General features: G+C 38.0%; 2 protein-coding genes across 2 annotated transcripts in view; one reads left to right on the top strand and one right to left on the bottom strand.

Annotated features, from left to right (window-relative positions):
* The window catches only part of ST7 (suppression of tumorigenicity 7), a 366,953-nt gene that overhangs the window by 171,937 nt on the left and 167,931 nt on the right, over nucleotides 1-27,085 (top strand). The window lies entirely within an intron of this gene.
* Nucleotides 1-27,085, bottom strand: part of ASZ1 (ankyrin repeat, SAM and basic leucine zipper domain containing 1) — a 59,658-nt gene that overhangs the window by 13,929 nt on the left and 18,644 nt on the right. The window contains exons 6-11 of the mRNA XM_063446849.1: nucleotides 26,932-27,066; nucleotides 26,681-26,802; nucleotides 12,082-12,154; nucleotides 11,238-11,294; nucleotides 7,295-7,407; nucleotides 4,514-4,619 (exon numbers count right to left, since the gene is read on the bottom strand). Coding sequence (XP_063302919.1) covers nucleotides 4,514-4,619; nucleotides 7,295-7,407; nucleotides 11,238-11,294; nucleotides 12,082-12,154; nucleotides 26,681-26,802; nucleotides 26,932-27,066 — 606 coding nt within the window. The remainder of the gene's footprint in view (nucleotides 1-4,513; nucleotides 4,620-7,294; nucleotides 7,408-11,237; nucleotides 11,295-12,081; nucleotides 12,155-26,680; nucleotides 26,803-26,931; nucleotides 27,067-27,085) is intronic.

Below are 27,085 nucleotides of genomic sequence, written 5' to 3'. Positions count from 1 at the left end.
TCGGGGTCTGCGGCCTAGGAGGGTGGAGAGCGGGACGGACGGCCGCCGTCCTGCTTGTGAACCTGGCCGCCACGCAACAGCCCAGGGTCGCACCTCACAGGCCTCGCTTCCCCCCCCATGGGCCGGGGGGGTCATCCCGGTCCCCACCGGAGGGAATCCTCACCCTCTAAAGCCAGCATCGGACCTACCTGAAGGCGCGCACCGCGAGTCAGGCCTCTAAAATGGCGGCGCCGCGATCGGCACCATACCATGCAACCTCGCCTGCCTTCAGGCGAACACAACACTACCCTCACTGCACAAGCCCGCATGGGATCGTGCCCTCACACTACACGAAGAACAAGCTGGGACAGGAGATGGAGGACAGCATCGGCGACCGGAGCCCACAGCAGCACCACTCACCTGGTACCTCTGAGGCTGGGCCTGGGAAACAATGTCGACTGGAACGGCTCACTAGCGGCACCAACGGCAATCTAAGCTGCCACCAAAGCAACAGAGCCCATCGGCTGCCCTCCCTTCTCACACACGCCACTAACCAACGAGCAGCTCGCCCACAACATGAGACTCATCTCACCTCATCGCCCAACGAAGATTCGGCAAACAAAGCCACAACCAGCCTGCCACGGGCCGACAGGGCTGCAGCAAGGTGCTTGCCTCACAAAGCAAGCCGGTATCTGAAGCCACGCAGAAGAAGCTGCCGCTCCTGCACAGCCGGGCTTACACAGCGACCCCTGAATGCAGACCTACACTTGGGAAAGCAGCAAGGCTCCATAGAGAGAATCTCAGGACTGGGAAACGCAGAGCCTCCACACGGCATAGGATGAATATAAGTACCATGGTACCCCAGCAATACACCCCCAGTGCCCACACCTTGAGCCCAGAACCATCCCAGTTTCACCCAGCACACCAGCATGCTCTCAGCCTCAGATCACCATAACGGGACTTAAAGCCTGATTCACCTGGGAAGCCCCCCGGGAAACACACTCCTCTACCACAGTACTATAGACCACAAGCTTGAGTCATAAAAGACTATTAATCACTAGCACTGTTTTCATGTTTACTCAGCATGTTTTCTTCCAAACATGTCCTAATTGTGCAGACATGTGTACTTAACATATTATTTTATTGCCATATGTATACAACCACATAGTATAAGCTACTATATGGTACTTATCACTTAACGGAGCTCAGTGTTAACATTTTCTGTTACCCATCCTTATTTTATGCCTAGCCGAACTCCCCAGTTGCAACTAAATGGTTAAAGCCTGTTTAAGCATCTATATATATATAAAAAAAAAATGTGCAGGACCCTCAAATGTCACTTCAAGTTTTAAACATATTGTACTGAAGCATGTCCATGATGCTGTGACTTATTGAAAGCTTGTTTGTAATATTCATAAATGCACGACCAAAATAAAGAATTAAAAAAAAAAAAAAGAAAAAGGATAAATGAGTCATTTATTACACGTGAGTTTACAGAGGAAGAGGTTCTATTTCAACTGTCAAAAGTAAAGACAAATAAGTCAATGGGACCTGATGGAATACACCCAAAGCTATTAAAAGAGCTTAGTGGTGTACTAGCAAAACCATTAACAGATTTATTTAACCAATCATTGATAACAGGAGTAGTCCCAGAAGATTGGAAGTTAGCGAATGTTGTGCCCATTCACAAGAAAGGTAATAGGGAGGAGTCGGGCAACTATAGGCCAGTAAGCCTAACTTCAGTAGTGGGGAAAGTGATGGAAACCATGTTAAAGGATAGGATTGTTGAACATCTAAAAACACATGGATTTCAAGATCAGAGACAACATGGGTTTACTTCAGGGAGATCATGCCAAACTAATCTTATTGATTTTTTTGATTGGGTAACTAAAATTATAGATCAGGGTGGTGCAGTAGACATTGCTTACCTCGATTTCAGTAAGGCTTTTGACACTGTTGCACATAGAAGGCTTATCAACAAACTACAATCTTTGAGTTTGGATTCCAATATTGTTGAATGGGTAAGGCAGTGGCTGAGTGACAGGCAACAGAGGGTTGTAGTCAATGGAGTATATTCGAAGCTTGGGCTTGTCACCAGTGGGGTACCTCAGGGATCTGTACTTGGACCCATTCTCTTTAATATTTTTATTAGTGATATTGCAGAAGGTCTTGATGGTAAGGTGTGTCTTTTTGCGGATGATACTAAGATATGTAACAGGGTTGATGTTCCAGGAGGGATAAGCCAAATGGAAAATGATTTAGGTAAACTAGAAAAATGGTCAGAGTTGTGGCAACTGACATTTAATGTGGATAAGTGCAAGATAATGCATCTTGGACGTAAAAACCCAAGGGCAGAGTACAGAATATTTGATAGAGTCCTAACCTCAACATCTGAGGAAAGGGATTTAGGGGTGATTATTTCTGATGACTTAAAGGTAGGCAGACAATGTAATAGAGCAGCAGGAAATGCTAGCAGAATGCTTGGTTGTATAGGGAGAGGTATTAGCAGTAGAAAGAGGGAAGTGCTCATGCCATTGTACAGAACACTGGTGAGACCTCACTTGGAGTACTGTACACAGTACTGGAGACCCTATCTTCAGAAGGATATTGATACCTTAGAGAGAGTTCAAAGAAGGGCTACTAAACTGGTTCATGGATTGCAGGATAAAACTTACCAGGAAAGGTTAAAGGATCTTAACATGTATAGCATGGAGGAAAGACGAGACAGGGGGGATATGATAGAAACATTTAAATACATAAAGGGAATCAACACAGTAAAGGAGGAGACTATATTTAAAAGAAGAAAAACTACCACAACAAGAGGACATAGTCTTAAATTAGAGGGACAAAGGTTTAAAAATAATATCAGGAAGTATTACTTTACTGAGAGGGTAGTGGATGCATGGAATAGCCTTCCAGCTGAAGTGGTAGAGGTTAACACAGTAAAGGAGTTTAAGCATGCGTGGGATAGGCATAAGGCTATCCTAACTATAAGATAAGGCCAGGGACTAATGAAAGTATTTAGAAAACTGGGCAGACTAGATGGGCCGAATGGTTCTTATCTGCCGTCACATTCTATGTTTCTATGTTTCTATAACCACCAATAAACAGGGAGTTTGTACTAGACAAAAAGCCCAAAGCATTTTGCAGAACCAAGTATGGTTCTTCAGAGACATTCTGTCCAAGTCCACTGCCTCACTTATAAACCCAGTGTAACATCTTCAATTAGTTTAAACACAGTCTCCCAAAGACATTTAATTTCAACACTCTCTAAGAGGGGCTACAGAGATTCATAGTTGACAAACTTTGCAATAAACTCCTGGTAATCCCAATGTCTTCTTGGGATATTTAAGTGTTTTTAACTGTGTGTAAATAAACCATTATTTTACAGAGAGCACTATGGTGTCTGATTTTGACTCAACAAATTCAACACATACAAACTTGATTTGCTATATGGACTAATATACCAGTTTATTTTTCTGCTTTTCATAGTATACAAGATTCACACCTTGAGGAGGACGACAAAAGAATTGCAATGGCATACACACAACATGATTTAATCAAACAGAATTGAGGAGAATTGAAAATAAAATTTATAAAAGAAAGGTTGTAGCATATGGAAAATGCCATAAAAATAATAACACATTATATAATAGCTAGCTTTGCTTTCTGCAACCACTGAGGAAAGTTTGAGACTCTTGGGTCATTTTAGAACTTCTCAAGTCTACAACCTAAGTAGCCAATATTAACTCTGCCATCCTACATGGTTATGGTTTGTCTCTCATTGATTACAATGGCTCTCCTTCAAGCTATATAGGAAAGGGAAAGAGCCATGTCAATTCTCTTGCAATCTAAAAGGTCATGGGATGGAGTCATATATTGCGGAGAAGGAGAAAGCCAATGAATGCTAACCCTCACCAACTAGTGGTCTCCTGGCAGTTTATATAATTAGCAGGTATATGTAATTATGTTCAATAAATGTTTATTGCATTTTATTCAACAAGATATACAGATATACAGTAAAGATGATCAGGAAGAGTAGCAACGTATGATATGACCAAAAAAAAAATGTGAATACTAATAAATAAGCAATGTTGTCAGATTAACATTTAGACTGCTTAGCCCCTCAAACCTAGATGGGAATCTGTAACCTCTCCGAGACTTATATATTTAAATGGGACTTCAGCTTGCTACCTACGAGGTCTTAAGTGTTGTCTCCCCCGTACCTGCTGTAAGGTGTAACTGTATGCAATTCGGGGCCATATTAAATATCAGTATTTCTACTGTTTAAAATGCGTTTTGCAGCAAACTGACCCCACTCAATATCTGCACATTTGTGAGAAAAATCAGAACAAATTTTAAACAAAACTGAAACTGCATTTTTTTCATCCATTCTGGACAATATACCCACATTTTCCAATGAAAATACAGAGCTTTGCAAATAACTCCCTTAATAATACCGCACAGTTATGCCGGTAGTACTTACCTTATGAGGATTAACATAATACTGCACAGTAATGCAGGTCGTACTTACCTTATAAGGATTAACAGGTATTTGAGAATTTATGCTTTGCACCGAGTGAGTGAGACAATTGCATTGCCGGTTCAGTTTGAGGAGAAAAGCAAATAACTCATCATTGCTGGAAAACAAACATTTAAGATTCAGCTTGAGTTCCAATGTATCCTTTGTAGACCCAAGTTGGTTCACAACATGAAATGAGCCTCACTCCTGATCCTCAGAAAATTTGGGGCAATGAATAATTAACAGCTACTATCAGGAGTACTGGTGGTACTGTAGTACTGAAGTCTGGTCTACACATCAATATTGGGCCCTGCTGCACATCTATTACTGTAGGTACTGGCACTTGAGTTTAGCACAGGGCCAAAAAAAATAAAAAAAATCTGATGGAAGCTCTGCAAACACATACATGTTCTATTAATACACATATATATCCATCTGGAGGACACAGTGTTCATTAGAACTTGGCAAGTGCAAAAACACATTTAAAAATTAATTAGGCTCGTAAATCTACCACCAGATTAATAAATGGTTTTGGACATACATAGATGAAGATTTTTTTTTTTACCATTATTAAAGTATGTGTCCTGCTGCAGAATACCACTGATTCTTCCAAAAGATAAAATGTGGTTTTGATCACCACTCCATTAAAAAATAAATTTTAAAAAAATACAACTTTTTAAGCAGTAACTATGAAGTTGAAATAATTGGCCTAGCTTGAAGAAATTACACAATAAATCGGAATTCTAAGAACCACGACAGCGCACTCTAATGGTTAAGGTGCATGAAGTGCCCTGTACCGCTCATCGCCCTCCCACAATTTCAGTAGTAAAAGTGATTTTTGGTCAGTTGATCCTCTCAGCCTATGAGCTGTTGTGGTCATGTTGCTTGGAGAGTTTCTTTATAGAAACATGCATAGTATGTTATGGCTATGCCCAATATGTTAAATGGAAACTATAGTGCCAGGAAAACAAAGTTTACACCCCTTCTGTCACATACTCAAGTACAGCGCTGTCTCCCACCCCCACCGCCACCTGGCAGGAGAGACCTAATGCGCCTGCGCGGCAATGGCCGAATTCGCATTAGTATTTCCCCCATAGGAAAGCATCTATAATGCTTTCCTAAGGGGTTTCACATGACGCTGGCTGCCCTCATGCGTCCCTCTAGTGGCCTTCTTGAGTTCACCCACAAAAGGTTTGATTAAAAACTGCAATAATTATTTTGCCAGGGCTAAGTGTCCTGGGATAGTGCACTCACACCACTTCAATGAGCTGAAGTGGTCTGGGTGCTTATAGTGTACCTTTAAGTAAACAAACAAACAAAAACACAAAGACAACATGCAGTTAGCTATAAGGGTTCACCAATATGAGAGTAGTGGCTATGCCAGCATACACAAAATCAGTTTTGCTAAATTTAGAGACCTAATAACCCCCGCTGTATCCAGCATTAATTTGTCTAAGATTAAAAGGTTGCACACAGGTCAGCTTCCCTTAGGTCTAAATTAAGACACAGACATAATAACGGCAAAGCTCTACTGCGTTAAACATGAATATTTACATGATGCTGCAGTGATTTAGTTAATGTATTTGTCAAGAAGTCTCTGTAGATATTTCATATCAATTGTGTTTAAAACAAACAAAGCCACCCGCACCGGTTGGTGATCAATCAGGTTAACACATTCTCCAATGTTAGTTTTTATAGGGCTAAAGCACTAATCTGGTGCTTTGGGATGAGTGAAGAATACGCTTAACGAAAACAACATAAACTTAAACTTGCCCAGGGTCAGATTCTTGTAATAGAAGTGTCTTCAAAAGTTTAAGCTACGAAAATACAACACCTCCACAAACGAAATCCTTACTGTTTGTGTCTAGTGCCTCGGTGAAGAAGCTAATAAGGTTTACTGATTGTCTTTCACTACAAGAGCAGTGGTGGTTCCCACCACTGATTGTGTCCTCTTGTCTCAAGTCAATTTGTTGTGAGAGTGATGAGCCCATTTATCTCTAGATATTTGCCAAGCTCATTGTTTGATTTCGTTCATTTTAAGACACTGCTGATATGTTTACTAACATGAGCTATTACTTGTTTGTTCGTGTTATCACTGGGATAACTTTTTTTTCTTCTGCAAAATGTATTGAGTGACAATGTAGAATCAATTGCATGTCGAAGGGAAGAGGTTAGCAGATTTACTCCGACAGTTCAACTCCTTCCAAACATTGTGGGGAGTGTTAGCTCAGACTGGACACAGTTGAAACTAATAGTATGGAAATGTAAATGGTAAATTTAGCAAAAACACCAACAAAAAAACAAACAAAAAAAACGACGGCCCAATAAAAGCAAAACGACAAAAAAAATGCACAAAATTAACTTTTTAACCCTTTGGCTCTAAACCAGGAGAGTTCCAAGGCCAGCAAGACCTTCTGTATGCCTCTGTCATTGCAGGGCATCTTTACTTAGAAAAGTAATTATTTGGTTTAAAAGACAAGCGCCCCCTCTTATGTTTTACTACAGATTTCCAATAATGTTTTTACATTTACGTTTTGTGTTTACGCAGAGCTGTGCTTTACTGCAGCACTGATAAAAGTTAGCCAAGGACAAAGCAAACTGCACATGAATTATGAACATAGGGCGATCAGTTGGTATTATATTTTCTGTTTAATTGCCTTTTCCCTTTTCTTTGATATTTATGAAAGGAGTAGGTGTGTGTTTGCGTCATATTAGTTTTGCGGCAATAATGGCTGTTGCCCAGGAATAATTTAATAGAAGACATGATGACTGTGACCAAAGAAATTCTGTTACCTGGATTCCAAGCCGAGATTATTAGGGGACGCTTCAAGTTTTAAATCCTCAACTTGGATTTCCTTTACTGCTGCTATAATTTTCTGACAGTCATCTGGATCTATCAAACCAGCCTATTAGAACAAACAATAAATGGCAATTAAAGCACTTGCTTGCCTTATCTAAAACAATACAAGCATTCCCGGTCTCTGTAATACATGTTAACACAGCCAAACACAGTTACTAACATTTATGAAAAATTAAGTTTTATTGAAATGATTGATTTCTACTTTGTAGTGTGTTACGGTAGGATATGGACTAACAGGAGAACTTAACCCCTTAAGGACACATGACGTGTGTGACATGTCATGATTCCCTTTTATTCCAGAAGTTTGGTCCTTAAGGGGTTAAAGGACCACTCTAGTGCCAGGAAAACATACTCGTTTTCCTGGCACTAGAGTGCCCTGGAAAGGGGAAAAACTTACCTTTTTCCAGCGCTGGGCGGGGAGCTCTCCTCCTCCTCTCCACCCCGTCGGCTGAATGCGCACACGCGGCAAGAGCTGCACGCGCATTCAGCCAGTCGCATAGGAAAGCATTTACAAGTGAGAATCACGCAAGCGCCTCTAGCGGCTGTCAATGAGACAGCCACTAGAGGATTTGGGGGAAGGCTTAACCCATTAATAAACATAGCAGTTTCTCTGAAACTGCTATGTTTATAAAAAAAATGGGTTAACCCTAGCTGGACCTGGCACCCAGACCACTTCATTAAGCTGAAGTGGTCTGGGTGCCTAGAGTGGTCCTTTAACTGTAAAAGCAGAATGGAGCCCACACATGTCTCAATGCTAGCCGAGATTAGTGCGAGTTGCAGTACCGGGAGGAGCCGGGTGCAGTTCAGATGTGTAACTCCCACTAATCTCTGGCAGACCTTGTAATGCACGTCCCACCTATGCTTGAGATTAGAGTCACTAGACAGCATTGAGATTAACTGAACATAAATAGTATTCATTACAATGACGTCACCATCAATGCAGACAAAATAAATACATATATTATACACACACACACACAGACATCTATAAATAGACACATATAAACATACATCTATGTACATACAAACAAGATATGGATAGACCTGTTATTAATGAGGGGAATTAGGCGCACACGCAGTTATCCCATGTTCCTGTATTAGGACACACACGTGTCAATTAAATTTGGGCAGGGAACCCTGACTCAAGTGCACATAGGGACCAAGGGGCTAGTCATCTCTTAATATAATGTGCTCTTTTGCACTTTGATTCCATCACACAACACATGGGACAGAGAAAAAGGCAAGAGGTATCTTCATGCGCCTAAAATGCTGCCATTACCTTCTGTATTCCCATACACAGGAATAGATAGCGGGAGGGGACTCATAAGCGTTATGAGGGTTCCAAGCGGTTTTGGGAACGGTCAACCAATTTTAAACAAATCTGTGCATAGTGTGATAAAACCAGTCAACTGGTGTAAATTTCATTTTAAGAGTGTCTTTTGTTGAACAACAGAGTTAAATGCAGCATCTGGAATCTTAATTACCACAAAGATATATATTTTTACGTTACATTTATTTTTCATAGTCTGGTTTGTGTGCCTCTTAATTTCAACGAGCCCTTCAACACCAGTATCTACCAGTGTGATTCAGATTCCTTTTGTGGAATGTACTTGAAGAACTTAAATTAACTTTAGAAAGTGTGTGCTTTGAGAAAACTTCATTACCAGTTACAAGTTCATTACACTGAACAGAACAGCCTTGTTGAAAAACAAATTAGCTAATTTCACACTCCTGGGAGAGTATGATTTATGGGATAGCAATTTAAGGATAGCAACTCAAGAATTGGCAAAAGAAACTGCAGTTTTACACTCAAAGTACGAGAAAAGTGAAACATTTTAGCTCAGCTGGTACTAGATTGTTGTACCGTAAAGTACCGGTATGTTCTTTCCTATTAGATTTAATGATCATGATTACAATCCATGATTATTTGCAGGCATAAGGATTGTCATTAGACAACCGGACATGGAGTTATTGCAGAACCTGCCAAATATAACAAGTGAACCAAACGTCCAGTTCTGTTTGGACGACTTCAACAGGGAAAAGACAATTTTTCCATGATCTACCAAGCAGTCTGGCTTATTTAGCACTAAATTACCAAGTGGTTATTATATTTTAATGTAATTGTTTTATTTCATTTCTAAATACACCATGTTTCTTGCATGTTCATGCTGGACAAATTTGGAACGTTTCCAAAAAGGTTGCCTGCATTCTGTTTTAACGTGATTTCTATAATTGAAATGCTGTTCATAGGAATATTCCACCACTGAAGATTCTATGCGTTTATAAAGCATTTAAACAGGAAAAGTACATTTAATTTTACTAGTACATCATTGGGGTATATATTTTATAAAAATTAAATGAAAATGTAGGCCCCCAAAACAACGTAATCGCAAGGAAATCTAGTCCAGGGCTCTGTGTTACCTTATGGGGTTTAACCAATTAAAAACAATCCCCACACTGACCTCCCTGCCCCCCCATCACGGCTGATAGCGTCTACTGGTGCACTCAGCCTATCACTGGTTGTCAATGGAGAGGAATACTTCAGAAAGGTACGTAAAATGCAAATATCTACGTAAAGCATGCCCTTTTAAACATTTTCTCATTGTTGATTAATATCCGTAAAGTAAAAAGTAACATGTAAACGTGTTAATGGTGAGAGGGCAGCTCTAGGCCATATGTAGAAACGTAAATACTAATAGAACTTAAAGAACATACCATGTACAAAACCTATAGTAAAAGTGCACAGATTTCAATATCTCAATTGCCATGTCAAAAAAAATAAAAATATCATGAAACCACATTTTATAGTGAAATTGGTGGGTCTTCATCAACAGCACAATCTAAATATGACCTTTATATGTTTTTGTTTTTTTAAATAAACTATATATCAAATTATTGTGTATAACTCAATATACTGAAGCGAGAAATGCAAGCAGTGTATTGTTAAAGGATCACAATAGGGTCAGGAACACAAACATGTATTCCTGACCCTATAGTGTTAACACCACATCTAGCTCCCCATGGCCCCTCATGCCTCCATAAATATAGTAAAAATCTTACTGTATTCAAGCCTGAACCTGTAACTCTGCATGCTGTTAGACTCAGAAAAACAAGCAGTCTGCTGACATCATCAGAAGTGGTAGCCTGATCCAATCACAATGCCTCCCCATAGGATTGGCTGAGACTGACAAAGAGGCAGATCAGGGGCAGAGCCAGCATGATTCAAACACAGCCCTGGCCAATCAGCATCTCCTCATAGAGATGAATTGAATCAATGAATCTCTATGAGGAAAGTTCAGTGTCTGCATGCAGAGGGAGGAGATACTGAATGTTTGGATGCATTTTAGGCAGTCATGACCCAGGAAGGATCTCTAACAGCAATCTGAGGAGTGGCCAGTGAAGTTATCACTAGGCTGTAATGTAAACACTGCATTTTCTCTGAAAAGAGTGTTTACAGCAAAAAAGCCTGAAGGTAATGATTCTACTCACCAGAACAAATTCAATAAGCTGTAGTTGTTCTGGTGACTATAGTGTCCCTTTAAGTGTTACTACAACCACCATAAAATATTTTAGTAATTTGAAGTGGTCATGGTGGTAGGAGTATGTACGTGTAGTGTTTCTGGTGACAGATCTACTTTGCAGGCAGAGCCTGCAAGGAGAATCTTGTTCTCCCCTCCAGTTTTTTGTTTTTTTTCCCCTACCCTGTCCACCCGCACTCCATTCCTTCTCCTGCCAAACCAGAGCAGACGCACACGAGCTCTAAGCCGGCAAATGGTCCAATCACAGGCTTCCCTAATAGACGGAGGAGGGAGTTGAGCGATGGGAGCTTCGCCCGGCTCTAAATGTCGGGTAAGTCATTTACCTGGTTTCACTTACCTTTTTAAGTTCTTCTTCCTCCAACATTAAAAGCTGTCTCAAGGATATATCATTTTCCTGCACAGAAACATTAAAAAAACAAAAACTTAAGATTAAGAAAGATTTTATTAAATATAATGCAGAGATACAATGTATGTGTGTGAGAATATATGTATATGCAGTTGTAAAACATAGAAGTGATCCCGTCATTCAGTTAAATGTTTATCAAATCCAATTGTATGGTATTACAAAAATATATGAAAACTGTTAAACTTATTATATCTTTAGTCAACATGTTTTCTCACCTATAGATATATATATATATATTTATACACACGCACACACACACACACACACACTTTTATACATAAAAAAACAAAAACAAAGAGGGCTATGTTTGAACTAATAAAACACTCGAACTATTAACCCCTTAAGGACCAAACTTGTGGAATAAAAGGGAATCATGACATGTCATGTGTCCTTAAGGGGTTAAATAGCATTCCAACAACAGATTAATTTATAGAACAAGGCGTTCGAATGAAAATGAGAAAAGTGAAAATAAAAACTGGACAGATTTAACAAAAGACTCAGAGTAAAGCACTCCTAAATAAGAGTATAATTGCAAAGTTCACACAAAGACATTCTGATCAAAAACATGTTCCCCATAGGTTTCGAGGGTGAGATCTAAAGATCATTAAATTGCTCTGTAGTTTTTACATATCGCAAGCCGGAATGTAATAAATTGTGCTGTACTGGATAACATTATCCTGACACAAATAAACGAGCAAACAGAGGGCTACAAGAGCAACAAGGTCATTTGTCATATAAAATATCAACAATAATTTATGCTACGTTAGCTTCTTACCGTAAATACATTGGTTAGGTGTTCTAGGCCCAATCCATGTAAAAAAATGTCCAAGTCACTAGATGCAAAATAACTGCAATATGGACAAACAAAACAGAAATGGTCACGTTCTGCGAAAAAAAGAGGAACACAACTGAAAATGATTTTTTTATTTTTACCTAAAGTATGTTTTAGCTGCCAAGTGTTTTTTTTTCCTTTTCGTGAAATGTCTTAGAAATAAGTATTTTGTGTGTGCTATATTATGCCCTCTGCCTCTCCGAGTGCGTGGCTTTCCTCGATACAATAACTAGAGTTTCCGTTCCCAAATTAATATTGCTTTAAAGATTACGGACCTCGTACACAAAAAGTGAAAGAATTTCTCAGCCTCTGACTTTTTTCCGATCTGGAAATAAATACAGCATTTGGCTTTGTCTAACAGGCATTAAATAATACAATTCATTTACGGCTCAAAGTGCTTTTGCCGTTTTCTGACTAATTTTACGGAGAACAAAGTTGTAGAGGGATACATAAAGAAACCTCAAAAATATACTTAAACACATGCTCCAGCAGAAGTAAAAACTATTGGTTTCAAGCCTGGACGGTTACATATTGAGGGGTTAATTGTGTTTTTGTTTTTAGTTTAAAAAGCAAAAACGTGTGTGAAATTTTCCAGCAACGCAGAATGTTTTCCTTTCAGATAACAATATTACAGCACCAAATAAGTCCAGCTATTCTCTATTTATTGCATAGCTAGAGGTCTGAAAACTCCAATATGGACCCTTAAAGTATTGTTACTATCATACATATAGCAGACTGACGGCAAGCATGGCTCATATATGCAGGTATAATGCTTCAGGCTACAGAAAGAAGATGAAATTACAAGACGAATATATATATGGATCCCCAGCACTCACATTTACAGTATACAACTGCCGGGCGCAAGACCGAGGCTCCAATAGATACATGATCCAATGAGGAAGGCTGCTCTCCGGACTTAAAGCTTGAGTTTATTGTTATTGATTAAAAATAACGACCGTTATTTTTAATCAATAACAATAAACTCAATTATAAGTCCGGAGAGCAGCCTTCCTCATTGGATCATATATAAAGATGACTAAGATTATGTTTTAACAAGCTTTGGAATAAAGAAGAAAGTTTTATCTAAGAAACAGACCGTGAGTGCAAGCCTTTTTTCAGTATATTCTGCATTTTTTGGCTATGGCTGTAATGCACCCGGCATTTTGCTAAAATCTGAAAGTGTGTGTGCAGGGAACCAATGGAAAAAATAAAATAAAATTATATATATATATATATATATATATATATATATATATATATAAAAACACAACAACAAAAATCAACAACTTTAGAACTGTTTAAATAATAACAAAGAATGTAAAAATTTTACTTTTATATTTGTAAATGGGGAGCCAAATGAAAGCTCTGTTTTTTTCTAGGAGTAGGAAAAATAGAATATAATTTTGTGACATCAAATATTGGTTAATGATCAACTTAAAAAAAATTAATCATTATTGAACATTTTTATTGTTTATTTTATTGAACATTTTTATTGTTTTTATTGTCATTTTTTTTCCCCAATACATAAAAAAAAATGTATATATACGCGCAAAACTAAAAGGAGACCATTTTATTTAAAAAATAAGTATACAACGAAGACACGGAGGCTTTAACTTATAATATAAAATGGAATTTACTGTGAACTTGCTTTTTGTCAACCCTTCATATTTAATTTGGTTCCATTATATTAACTGACTAAACACATACAGCAGGTTATGCCAACTCGCACATCCAGGGACACTCCCAAGTTCCCAAACCTCTCTTCATGTAGACTTTATTTTATATGCTGTGTATGTCAAACACTAAACAGTGTAATATTTAACAGACACTTCCAGATTACATTTTTTGTAAATTACTGAGGCTGGTTGGTATTATTAATACAGTATTTTTGGGGGGGCTAAAAGAGATGTTTTATTGAATTCATTTCTAAAGCACATACATTGTGTATATGTGTACATTATATATATATCTTCATACTTTGAAAAAAATAAATCAATATGCAAAATATACACACTATACTCTATATACAATTATATTACAGTCTGCAACATTAATACATTCTTTGGTTCCATGTGTTTGTACTTACACCCAGAATGACCTACCTATACAGAGAGAAATGCTTTTAGATTGTTTAGGTTAAAGGTGAAAGAATCATCATGGGAAATGGAACGCTAAGACGATTACCATGTTATCAGAATTTTTAACACTTTAACAGAATAGGTAACTGTATATTTTAGTCTAAATAAAGAAAAAAAACACAAGGGATTTTTATAAGATATGTAGTTTGGCTCCAGATCATTTGTTACTTATCATATAGGATGAGAGCAATTGCTCAATAAGCGGACAGTCAAACTGTGGCTAGTATGTGTTTATACACAGCCTAACAATTTTATTACGTGGTCTGCGTTCAGCATCCCAAGTCACACATGCCTAGGCCACTATGCTGGATCTCTAGTCAGATATGAGACGAGAGAGATCTCCGCCGAATACATACAAGCTAGACAGATTCTGGATAATAAAAGAGGAATCAAAACGATTGTAACAAAAAAAAAAATCCAAGCACCGTAACATGTCATGGTGTTTAGAGTGACTTTTTAAATACCTAATTTAGAGATATTCCTTTGTAGAACTATTTAAGTTAAGTAAAGAGGGCATTCCACATTTATTTAGCATCTTCCTGAACAAGAGTATTATAGCCCTAGTGTCATTGATACTTAAAGTTTTAATGTTCCAAATAATTTGGCCCTTGGATTTGGTATTACACACAGGCTTAGCTACCCAGTTCAACATGTATTCTAGTACTTTATCCAGCTATCCGCTGTGAGCCAGTACTGGAAATCTGATACAAATTGTGGACAGTCTTATAAACCTTACATCTCCACTTGTCCTCACCTAATAAAAAGCATAAAATGTGTAGCGATAGATAAGCCAAAACATACCTAACAATAAATACACAACTAAACGTTAAAGGACCACTATAGTGCCAGGAAAACATACTCGTTTTCCTGGCACTATAGTGCCCTGAGGGTGCCCCCACCCTCAGGGACCCCCTCCTGCCGGGCTCTGGTGTGAGGAAGGGGTTAAACTTACCTCTTTCTCCAGCGCCGGGCGGGGAGCCCTCCTCCTCCTCTCCGCCTCCGATCCTCCCTTTCGACTGAATGCGCATGCGCGGCAAGAGCTGCGCGCATTCAGCCGGTCTCATAGGAAAGCATTTCCTATGGACGCTTGCGTGCTCCCACTGTGATTTTCACAGTGAGAATCACGCAAGCGCATCTAGCGGCTGTCAGTGAGACAGCCACTAGAGGATTTGGAGGCTAGATTAACCCTATTATAAACATAGCAGTTTCTCTGAAACTGCTATGTTTATAATAAAAAGGGTTAATCCTAGAGGGACCTGGCACCCAGACCACTTCATTAAGCTGAAGTGGTCTGGGTGCCTAGAGTGGTCCTTTAAGCATACAATTGTACTGTGTGCACCATGATATTTACAACCGGTAATAGAGGATGCTACTCTAAATCAGGTCAACCTAAATATGTAACTGCAAACCCCTAAAACAAAAAAAACAAACAAAAAAAAAAACCACACATTTATACAAAAACAAAAATTTATAGGAGAAACTGAGTGCCCTAATAGAATAAAATATAACCTTTAATAATTATGTTAAAAGAGATAAGTAGGTATCCATAAATGAGTAAGTACTCAAAAATTCAAAATATAAATATACAAGGCTGAATAAATAGTGATAACTATATGCACAAAAACATAAGCGTAAACCATAGGAATGCCTACTAGGTAAAAGCGCTAAATAGTGAGCTAATACCTATGGAATTGACACTGAGAGTGAGCGGATATTAACAAAGTATCAATACTTAAAGGATTTGTACACTAAAGCCGCTGTGTAGTATGAAGCTAAAGACAATTAGTAAAAATAAGTACAGGTCGTCGCTCAAAGGGTTAAACCTATCCTACTGGTAAGTATCGCCTCAAACTAAAGGAGATTAGATTCACCATTAAGTTGTAAGTAAAGAAGTCCTGTTCAAATGTTCTCAGTGTCCTCTACTTAGTGCTAACTGCAAAGAGTAATATTGCCGTGTTCCTGACTGTAATTCCCATACCGTGAGCATGACCCCCAGGGATCAGTCCAATAGAATGTCTGCACAGTCAATAGTCTCCATATATGGTGTTGCACTGAAATAAGTGAAACATTAAGAATAATATATACATAATATATCCAGCTATACATGCACTAAGGACAATGTCAGCCTCAGTAAATTCACTGGGTAAAATCAATTGCCGATATAGCAGATGCTGAGGATATTGCAAAAATACTTATATCGGCTTTTAATTAAATATATGCCTAGTATGCACACTGGGAAATTATTTACAGAGTATTGCAAAATACCTAAATTTTTGAGTACTTACTCATTTATGGATACCTACTTATCTCTTTTAACATAATTATTAAAGGTTATATTTTATTCTATTAGGGCACTCAGTTTCTCCTTTTTATTTCTCTTCTTACTACTTTGGTAGTCTTTGATGGGTTAACCCCTTTATGAGTGTATCCCCTAAGCTTCCACCTCCTCATTTTTGTTCTTCCAAACATATTTATAGTTTAACCCCTTAAGGACACATGCCATGACATGTCATGATTCCCTTTTATTCCAGAAGTTTGGTCCTTAAGGGGTTAAGTAATTACATCACGATATACAAAGCCAAATTGGTGGTATGTCTTCACAGGTTCAGTCCAAGGACCAAAACCACTTCAGTTTAATGAAGTGGTTTTAGTGCATGGATCATGCCCCAGGAGACTCACTGCTCAATTCTCTGAAATCTGAAAGTGAAATTACTTATTGCTTATTGAAAAGATATATGAACTCTATACTGTGTTCAGTGTTTATATATATATATATACACACACGGTATTTACTTTAGGACTTGTGGGAGGGGTGCGGGAGTTGTCCTCATTATTTCACTTTCAACATAAAGCATAACTCCCTACCAGCAACTTTCTCTGTGAAGCAGGGTAAGTATTTTACAGGTACACTCGATCAGAGCCTCCAAAATTGGTCCCAGGAAGAAAGAAAAATTATTTCAAGCCAGGCGACCTCATCTGGACAATATTTGCAACACACCGTTACACCACAATCTTATTGCATTTATTCTATTTTTATTCCATGTAATGGGTAAAAAAGCACTAATTATTCAAAAACACTTTTTTTTTTTTTTTTTTTAAATATCTACCTACAAGTATTTTCACAGCTTTGTTTGAAGTACATGCAATAAGCTGTCATTTCAGTAACAGTGTAAATAAGAATTCCTGGTGGGTTATCCTAGCTTCCAAAGTCAGTTCTGCCGCTAACAAAAGTTATGTTTTCAGGAGTTTAGAACGGGAATTTGGAAAAATCTTTTCCCCCGTAAACGGCATTGTTAAAAGAGATTATACATAGATTTTGCAACCTTGACCTGCTACCAAATCACAGTACACCCATCTTATAGAGTGCCCCTAGATTCAGCTCCAGTGTCTGCCATCAGCCACCAGACCTACTTATAATAAAAATAATAAACAAAATAAAATTACTAAACCTTGGATATTGCAATCTAGACAAAATATTCAATACAAATTCAAAAAATCCAATCATCCAATGCAATCCAAATCACTTAATTTTTGTATTCGTTCATTTTTTGTTCTGGTGATTGAGGGGGGGAGGGGGATACTTAAGAGGTTTTTCTACCACACTGTTCTCTCCCATTTTCAGGTTAAACATATTCCAGTGACCGCTGTCACACTAACTCAGCTCAGTCTATGGGAGAGGGTTTATATTGGTGGAAAGTAGAAATCAGAACACTAAAACTGCTTTCACATTTGGTGACTTATCTCCAGGGTAGTATAGGCTGTAGGTCCAGGAGTCCCTTCAATTCACTTTAACAGAGCATATGAAGGCATTAAGGTTATGTTGATTGTATAATATACTCCAATACACTGCATTGGTATCTGTATTTTTGTTTTATTTACTTTAGAAGGGACAAATAGTGGCTTTGTGGGTTCTGACATTGAATGCATTTAAGTAGACGCAAACACTTTGATTTTTATTCCCATGTTTATTTTTTGTATTCTATACACAAACAAAAACTAGAAAGTCCACATTTGCCCCTTTTCTGTTGCCTTTTTGCATTTCTGCTCCAGCTTGTCTGTGTTATTAAAGCCCATTTAAAAAGTGTGGCCAAAATCATGTTCGAGTGCATAGTTTGAGCGCAGTTACTTCACACACGCCGAAACAAGGAAGCTGCAAACCACATGGAGGGCAGAGAAAACATTTGGCAGCCAATCAGGAAGGATATAAGGAAGTCCTGAGAGCAAACCCCAAATGAACTATCAAATGCATTTTTAAAGGGACACTCCACTGCCCAAATACTAAATAAAATCAGTTAGTAGACATGCCCCAAATGAAAATGTACGTGCATTTAATAATGCATTTTTTCATTGGAGTTGTATCTCAAAATAACATGCAAAAACTACAGATCTCATTTGCTGCCTTTGCAATCCCTCCCCTCCTAACCCCACCCAAACTTTCTGTGGTCGTCCAATAACAGACTTCCCAATGCAACTCAATGAGAAATCTTTGAAAGGCAGGTGTTCTGGGCAATTGCTGACTCCTGAGTTCAGTGTAACTACACCCTGTTCCAAATTATTATGCAAATTATATTTTTCTCATTTACCTAAATAATTGATGTAAATAACAGTCAGCATAATTCTCATGTTATCAACTATTAAGAGTACAATTCAAATTTTATTGAACAAACCTCCTAATGATAACAATATTTTTTCTTTTAAACATAAAAAACGTACAATGCACTGTTCCAAATTATTACGCACAGTAAGTTTCAAAACACTTTATAGGTTGTAAAGAACTGAAAATTGTCATTTGTTGTGTTTGCAGCATATTTACTGAAATCAAAAGCTATTTCAATCAAACTTATAACAACATTTTAACTTTTTAAACATTTTAACAGGTCATGTTACATTTTAACATAGGACCCCTTATTTGATAGCAGATTCACGAGTCTTGCATCCATTAAACTTGTGAGTTTTTGGACAGTTTCTGCTTGAATTTGTTTGCAAGATGTCAGAATAGCCTCCCAGAGCTGATGTTTGGATGTAAACTGCCTCCCACCCTCATAGATCTTTTGCTTGAGGATGCTCCAAAGGTTCTCAATAGGATTGAGGTCAGGGGATGATGGAGGCCACATCCCCACTTTCTCTCCTTTTATCCCCATAGCAGCCATTGATGCAGAGGTATTATTTGCAGTATTAGATGGTGCATTGTCATGAAGATGATTTTATTACGGAAAGCACAGTTCTTTCTTCTGTACCAGGGAAGAAAGTGGTCAGTCAGAAACTCCACATACTTTGCAGAGGTCATCTTTACACCTTCGGGGACCCTAAAGCGGCCGACCAGCTCTCTTCCCATGATTCCGACCCAAAACATGACTCCACCACCGCCTTCCTGATGTCGCAGCCTTGTTGGAACAGGGTGGCCATCCACTACTCCATCCATCTGGACCATCTAGGGTTGCACGGCACTCATCAGTTAACAGGACTGTTTGAAAATTAGTCTTCATGTATTTTTCAGCCCAATGTAGCCATTTCTGCTTGTAAGCATTGGTTAGTGGTGGCCGAATAGAAGGTTTATGCACAGTTGCAAGACTCTGGAGGACTCTACACCTTGATGTCCGTGGTACTCCAGAGGCAATAGCAGCTTCAAATATCTGTTTGCTGCTATGTAATGGTATTTTAGCAGCTGCTCTCTTGATCCGATGCATGGATCTGGCAGAAATCTTCCTCAATGTGCCTTTATCTGCACAAACCCGTCTGTGCTCTGAATCAGCCACAAATCTCTTAATGGTGCGATGATCACGCTTAAGATTTCGTGAAATATCTAATGTTTTCATACCTCGTCCAAGGCATTGAACTATTTCACTCTATTCGGCAGCAGAGAGATCCTTTTTCTTCCCCATATTGCATGAAAATGGTGCTCTGCTTAATAATGTGGAACACCCCCCTTTAGTAGTTTTTCCTTAAATTGGGCTCACCTGGCAATCTGATTATCACAGGTGTCAGAGATTGTTTTCAGTGATCAAAAGAGCCCTGAGACACAATGCCATCCATGAGTTAAACTGAAAAACAAAATATTTAAGCTTTGTAAATAGAATTTGCATAATAATTTGGAACAGGGTGTAAGCTAACCAAACCGGAAATTTGCACTTTCAAATGAAATTTGCACTTTTTCCAGAATTAAAAAAGGACATTCTTAAAACACATCTTTGCAGCAAGCTAAAGTGCTTTAGGGGTCTGGGGAGTAGGGATCAACCGATTATCGGTCTGCATTCACTAATCAAATACTCTCACTGCATCCACTACACACACATATTCTTGAAAACATAGAAAATTCTGACGGACATGTATATTTTGTGAATTTACATTAAAAAAAAAAAGATTTGCAAAATAAATAAAATAAACATGTTCAGTTAACAGAAGATTTGTGTAGAAAGAGTTTATTTTTTTAAAAATGGTAAATGTACAGAATATCGGTAAGTTATCGGCCATCGCCCTGAAAGTTCACAGATTTTCGGTATTGGTATCGGCTCAAAAAAAAAAAAAATCGATTCCTACTGGAGAGTCTCTTTAAAGGGACACTATAGTCACCAAAACAACTTTAGCTTAACCCCTTAACGACGAGTGACGGACGAGGTCCGTCACTCAGGGGAATGCGTTAATGACGAGTGACGGACCTCGTCCGTCACCCGTTAAAATTAACCCCAGATCGCCGCAATCGCGATCGCGGGGGTTAATGGTGCTCCGGTCTGCCTCTGCATTAGAGGCAGACCGGGAGCACCGGATCGGGCTGCCCCAGTACATGTGCCCGCTCTGACAGCATGTCTGAGCGGGCACATGTGCTGTGTATACTCACCTCCGCCTCCCTGCACTTCCTGGTTCTGTGTGAAGTGCAGGGAGACGGATCTTCAGTGATCCTGCCCCCTGGTGGAAAGAAAACATAGTAAAATTTAAATCCACCCCCCTTTACCCATTTTAATAAAAAATTAACCCCTTCCCTGCCAATTGATCACTGACTACAGTGATCAATTGGCAGGGATTACATTTTACTAAGATCTGATTTTTTTTTTAACCCCTGAGGGTTAATTCTTTTTTTTTTAACCCTCAGGGGTTCAATTTATTTTATTAATGAATTTAAATATTTTAAAATTATAAATTTAGCTAGCTGGGGAGGGTGGAAGTTAGTGGGGAATTGGGGGATTTAGTATTACGCTAACTAGGGGTTAACGTTAAAAAAAGTTTAAAAATAAGCTTTAAAAAGTTAAAAAATTAAGTTAAAAAAAAAGTTTTAATAACATTTAAGTAAAAAATTTAAAAAAATAAACCCTTTACCCAGTCCAAATAAAAATTAACCCCTTCCCTGCCAGTCGATCACTGCCTACAGTGATCAAAATACAGATCACAGTATTATACTGTTCTAATTTTTTTTTTTAACCCCTGACGATTAACTTTTATTTATTTTTTAACCCTCAGGGGTTAAATTTATTTAATTAACTAATTTAAATATTGTATAATTAAATATTTTGCTAGCTGGGGTGGGTGGGAGTTATGGGAAAATGGGGAATTTACTGTTAGTGCTGCTTACTGCTAGTTAGGGGTTAACGTAAAAAAAAAAGCTTAGAAAAATGTTAAATCTGTAAAAAAAGTTTTACGAAAGTTTAGGAAACTTTAAAAAAATGAATAATCAAAACAAAAGTTTAAAAAATAGTTTTAAAAAGTAAAAAAAGTTTTAAAAAGTAAAAAAATACATTTAATAACGCTCATTACCACTACACCTGGTACAAGCTAGCGGAAAAATGATCCCACGCTAAGGTTCAAAATATGCCTTTTGAAATACCCTGGGATGTCTTCTTTAAGAAATGGTATGGCTTTATGGAGTATTTGGTTTATATAGCCTGGTAAAATACTCTAAAATGGGACATGGGCACAGCGTAAAAATTTAAAGTTTGAAAAAAAATGGAATGGCTGTGTCCCAAATGTGCCCCTCCGATGTCCACATATACCTGGCAAAGGTACATACGGGGGTATTTTTGTACTCAGCAGACATAGCTGAGCAACATATGAAGTATTATACAGTGGTAGTACACATAAGGTTTGCAAAATATACTGTGCAAACTCACTTTGTGTGTCAAAAAGGCAGAAAAAACGCTTATTACCACTACACCTGGTACAAGCTAGCGGAAAAATGATCCCACGCTAAGGTTCAAAATATGCCTTTTGAAATACCCTGGGATGTCTTCTTTAAGAAATGGTATGGCTTTATGGGGTATTTGGATTATATAGCCTGGTAAAATACTCTAAAATGGGACATGGGCACAGCGTAAAAATTCAAAATTTGAAAAAAAATGGAATGGCTGTGTCCCAAATGTGCCCCTCCGATGTCCACATATACATGGCAAAGGTACATACGGGGGTATTTTTTTACTCAGCAGACATAGCTGAGCAAAATATGAAGTATTATACAGTGGTAGTACACATATGGTTTGCAAAATATACTGTGCAAACTCACTTTGTGTGTCAAAAAGGCAGAAAAAAAACGCTTATAACCACTACACCTGGTACACGCTAGCGGAAAAATGATCCCACGCTAAGGTTCAAAATATGCCTTTTGAAATACCCTGGGGTGTCTACTTTAAGAAATGGTAGGCCTTTGTGGGGTAGTTTGAATTTAAAACCTGCAAAGATGCTTGGAAATTGCACATAGGCCCGGCGTCAAAATTCAAAGTTCGGTCAAAACTGATATGGCTTGGTCTCCTATATGGCACTGTAGCTTCACAAAATAGTGCCATAGACATACAATGGGGGTGTCCTTTTACTCAGAAGACTTAGCTGAGCATAATTTGGGGGGTTTGAACTTAGTGGCACACATGAAATATACAAAATGCCCAGCAAAAATGCAATCCGTATGTAAAAAATGCACAAAATTATTTTTTATCACATACTTTGGCATGTAATGGTAAAAAAATGGGGGCATGTTAAGGCACAATATGCACCTTATGAGATACCCTGGAGTGTCTTCTTTTACAAATGGTAGGCCTTTGTGGGGTGTTTTGAACAGTCAAACTGTTATAATACCCCAAATGGAAGCATAGGCTCATTAAATCCGTCTCTCAAAATTCTACTGTGAATACTGAAAAGGACAGGTCTCCTGTATGGCACTGTAGCTTCACGAAATAGTGCCATAGACATACAATGGGGGTGTCCTTTTACTCAGAAGACTTAGCTGAGCATAATTTGGGGGGTTTGAACTTAGTGGCACACATGAAATATACAAAATGCCCAGCAAAAATGCAATCCGTATGTAAAATATGCACAAAATAATTTTTTACCACATACTTTGGCATGTAATGGTAAATAAATGGGGGCATGTTAAGGCACAATATGCACCTTACGAGATACCCTGGAGTGTCTACTTTTACAAATGGTAGGCCTTTGTGGGGTTTTTTTGAACAGTCAAACTACTATAATACCCCAAATGGAAGCATAGGCTCATTAAATCCGTCTCTCAAAATTCTACTGTGAATACTGAAAAGGACAGGTCTCCTATATGGCACTGTAGCTTCACGAAATAGTGCCAAAGACATACAATGGGGGTACCGTTGTACTCAGCAGAAGTAACTGAACACATAATAAAACTTTGTACAGGAATAGCACACACCAACTTTACAAAATACACATGAGAAGTTCTTTTTTATAAGTTTGTGTGCGAAAACCCCCAAAAAACACAATTTTACTCCAATATTTAGCAGAGGTTGGCGGTGAAATGGCTACGTAGAAAGTGTCAAAACAACCTTAGGTAAATAGCCTGTGGTGTCTACTTTATATAAATATATACTTTTGTGTGGCAATTTTGTTTTCTTTTATGGCTATTAGGCTTACAAGACAAACATACCAAATTCTAAAATCGCTCCACATAAAAAGTTTATTTTACTCCTTGTGCTTTGTGACCTGTAACTACCAAAAAAAACTGAAAATCCCAGACACATTATATATTCTGTAATTCAGAACAACTAAATGAATTTATTTTTAATTACTTTCCTTAACCTGCACTAATTATGTACACATTATTATTGCAAAAACTGTAAAAAAAAAACACACAAAAATTCATTTTTTTTGCATATTTCTGTATTTTTTTTATAATAAATAAGCATTTATATATATATATGTGTTACATCAAATTAAAGCCCTTTCTGTCCTTTAAAAAACGGTATATAATATGTGTCGGTGCAATAAATTAGTAAAATGCAAATTGCAGTTGAACGCAAATAGCAAAAAATTCAAAAAATGCCGTTGTCATTAAGTGAAAGACAAGCTTCTGAAGCTCTGTCCTTAAGGGGTTAATGAAGCAGTTTTGGTGTATAGTTCATGCCCTTGCAGTCTCACTGCTCAATTATCTGCCATTTAGGAGTTAAATCACTTTGTTTCTGCAGCCCTAGTCACACCTCCCTGCATGTGATTTGTACAGTCTTCCTAAACACTTCCTGTAAAGAGTCGTCTAATGTTTACAAATTCTGAATTTGCTAATTCTGTTTAATTTTGGTCTTTCTTATCTCTTGCTCTGTTAATAGCTTGCTACACCCTGCAGGAGCCTACTGTGTGTGAATAAAGCTTAATATACAGAGCAGGAGATAGCACATTTTAAAGTAAAATACATCTGATTAAAAGTGAAACCATTTTTTTTTTCATGAAAGCTGGATCAGTCACAGCCAGGGGAGGTGTGGCTAGGGCTGCATAAACAGAAACACAAGTGATGTATCTCCTAAATGGTAGAGAATTAAGAAGTGAGGCTGCAGGGGCATGTTCTATGCACCAAAACTGCTTCATTAAGCCAACATTGTTTTGGTGACTATAGTGTCCCTTTATGCGAATGGTCTCAAAGTGATTCCCAGGGTCTATTTTTGGCGAACTGCAGAGGACTCGGGCTATATTTTAACTTCCTATACACCTTAATAGAGACTATCTTCTGTAAAAGCAAATTGAATGGACTCCTGAAGCTGCAATCTATACAACCCTGGGGATAAGTCACCCCCTAGGGGAAATACAAATGTTGCACAAGTTTTTTTTGCACTCTACTTGTGAGTGCCTGTCTTAATTGCTTTTGTCCTTTATTTTTTTTTTTTATCTTTATCGCTGTATATCATTTAAAGTATCCCATCTCTACAATGATGATATTTTAAGGTAGCATATTTGTGCTTGCACTTGTAGTGTGACCACATGTCTAATTGCACACCCATTATTTTTTGCGCCAAAGACTTACTTTTTGTTGTATATTTAATTCCTGGAGAGGCAGTTCTGTCTTTCAGCAGCACATTGTTCCCTATTGCACTTTATTAAGTTTCCACTTCAATAGTTGTGTTGGATATAAATAGGGAACTGGTTAATGGAGAACAATATTTTGTTGCTTTGAAAAGTGACAGCAAACTTTTACTGCAATTAGCTCTGTGACCACATGGAGGCAGTGTTATGTAAAACAAAAAAAAATGATAATTCTGTATCACAAAACAAGTAACTAACTGATTATATAAAGTATTTTCATTTTTAGTGTAGTTTCTAAATATTATGTGCAGGACGCACAGTCATTGAAAAAGAAGTATTTACAAAAAAAGTGAATGGTGGACGTTTTTCCATTTAATTCCCTAATGAACAATGTCTGGCTCTGCAATCATAATCTGTTATTTTGGCAATAGAGAGTGTCCCTTTAATAAATAAAGACAAATAACAGGGCATATTCACTAAACTAAGACTGGTGGTAAGGCTAAATATCTGAACGGGTGAAAACTAATGGTTTAGGTTATAAACACAAAAATATTAAAATTGACATACATATTTTCTATAGATTGTTTAATTTAATATATTGTTATTTCTAGCCCTTGAAAGGGACACTGAGCACCAGAACAACTCCAGCTTAGTGTAATAGTACTGGTGCAAATAGACTGTCCCTGCAGTCTAAGCAATGTAGACGTGATATTTTCTGAGAAAATGCAGTTTTTACATTGCTTCTTAAGGACGCCTCTAGTGGCTGTTACACAGACAGCCACTAGAGGTGCTTCCTGTTGTGGTCCTGCAAGACTTGCAGGGCTCATGTATTGCGTTCTCACACCCTGCATGAAGAGACAAAATGATCCCCATAGCGATTTACTGGTCTCTATGAGGAGATGCACAGTGTGATTGCCATTCATGCACAGATGTACCCACCCCCTTTAGGATTGGCTGGATTCTGGATCATCAACGCTGATGTCCTCAGTCATAGCAGAGTGGCAGCTGTGACAAAACCAGCATGCAGTGGGTTAAGTAATCTAAATAGCTAGGAAAATACTTAAATGTTAGAAATGCATGTTTGTATTTCTTGTCTACATGTTTGTGCAATTACACAAAAGGGATCCACAATGTCACTTCGCAAGTATATCGAAGTACCAAGTACTTACCCACTTGTACAGTTTGCAGTGGTATCAGATTGTGTTTTTAGGTATCTGTATATTGCCTCCTCTTTGCTTACATTTTCTTTTCCATGATTTATATTGGCAGAAAGAGAAAGAATACTAAAAATCTTCATCATAGAGGGGGGGAAACACACAAAAACACAAGATATCAATTTACAAATTAATTCTAAGGTCAATCTTTAATTAGAATATTGTTACATTCCATTTTTGCACAATAAACCATGGTGTAAAAGTACCTCCAGGTGGTTATACTTCTTTGCAATGTCAGCAGGAGTGTTTCCACTTGTAGTCACAAGGCTTTTGTCTGCCCCTAGTTCTAGCAACTTCAGAACCATCCCCTTATGTCCATCGTGCGCGGCCCATGTTAACGCCTGAGTTAAAGAAAATATA

This window comes from Pelobates fuscus, chromosome 3, assembly GCF_036172605.1.
Source record: "Pelobates fuscus isolate aPelFus1 chromosome 3, aPelFus1.pri, whole genome shotgun sequence".
NCBI classification, from domain to species: domain Eukaryota; kingdom Metazoa; phylum Chordata; class Amphibia; order Anura; family Pelobatidae; genus Pelobates; species Pelobates fuscus.
The sequence above is the reverse complement of the archived record's forward strand: the minus strand, read 5'-3'. Positions and strand labels throughout refer to the sequence as shown.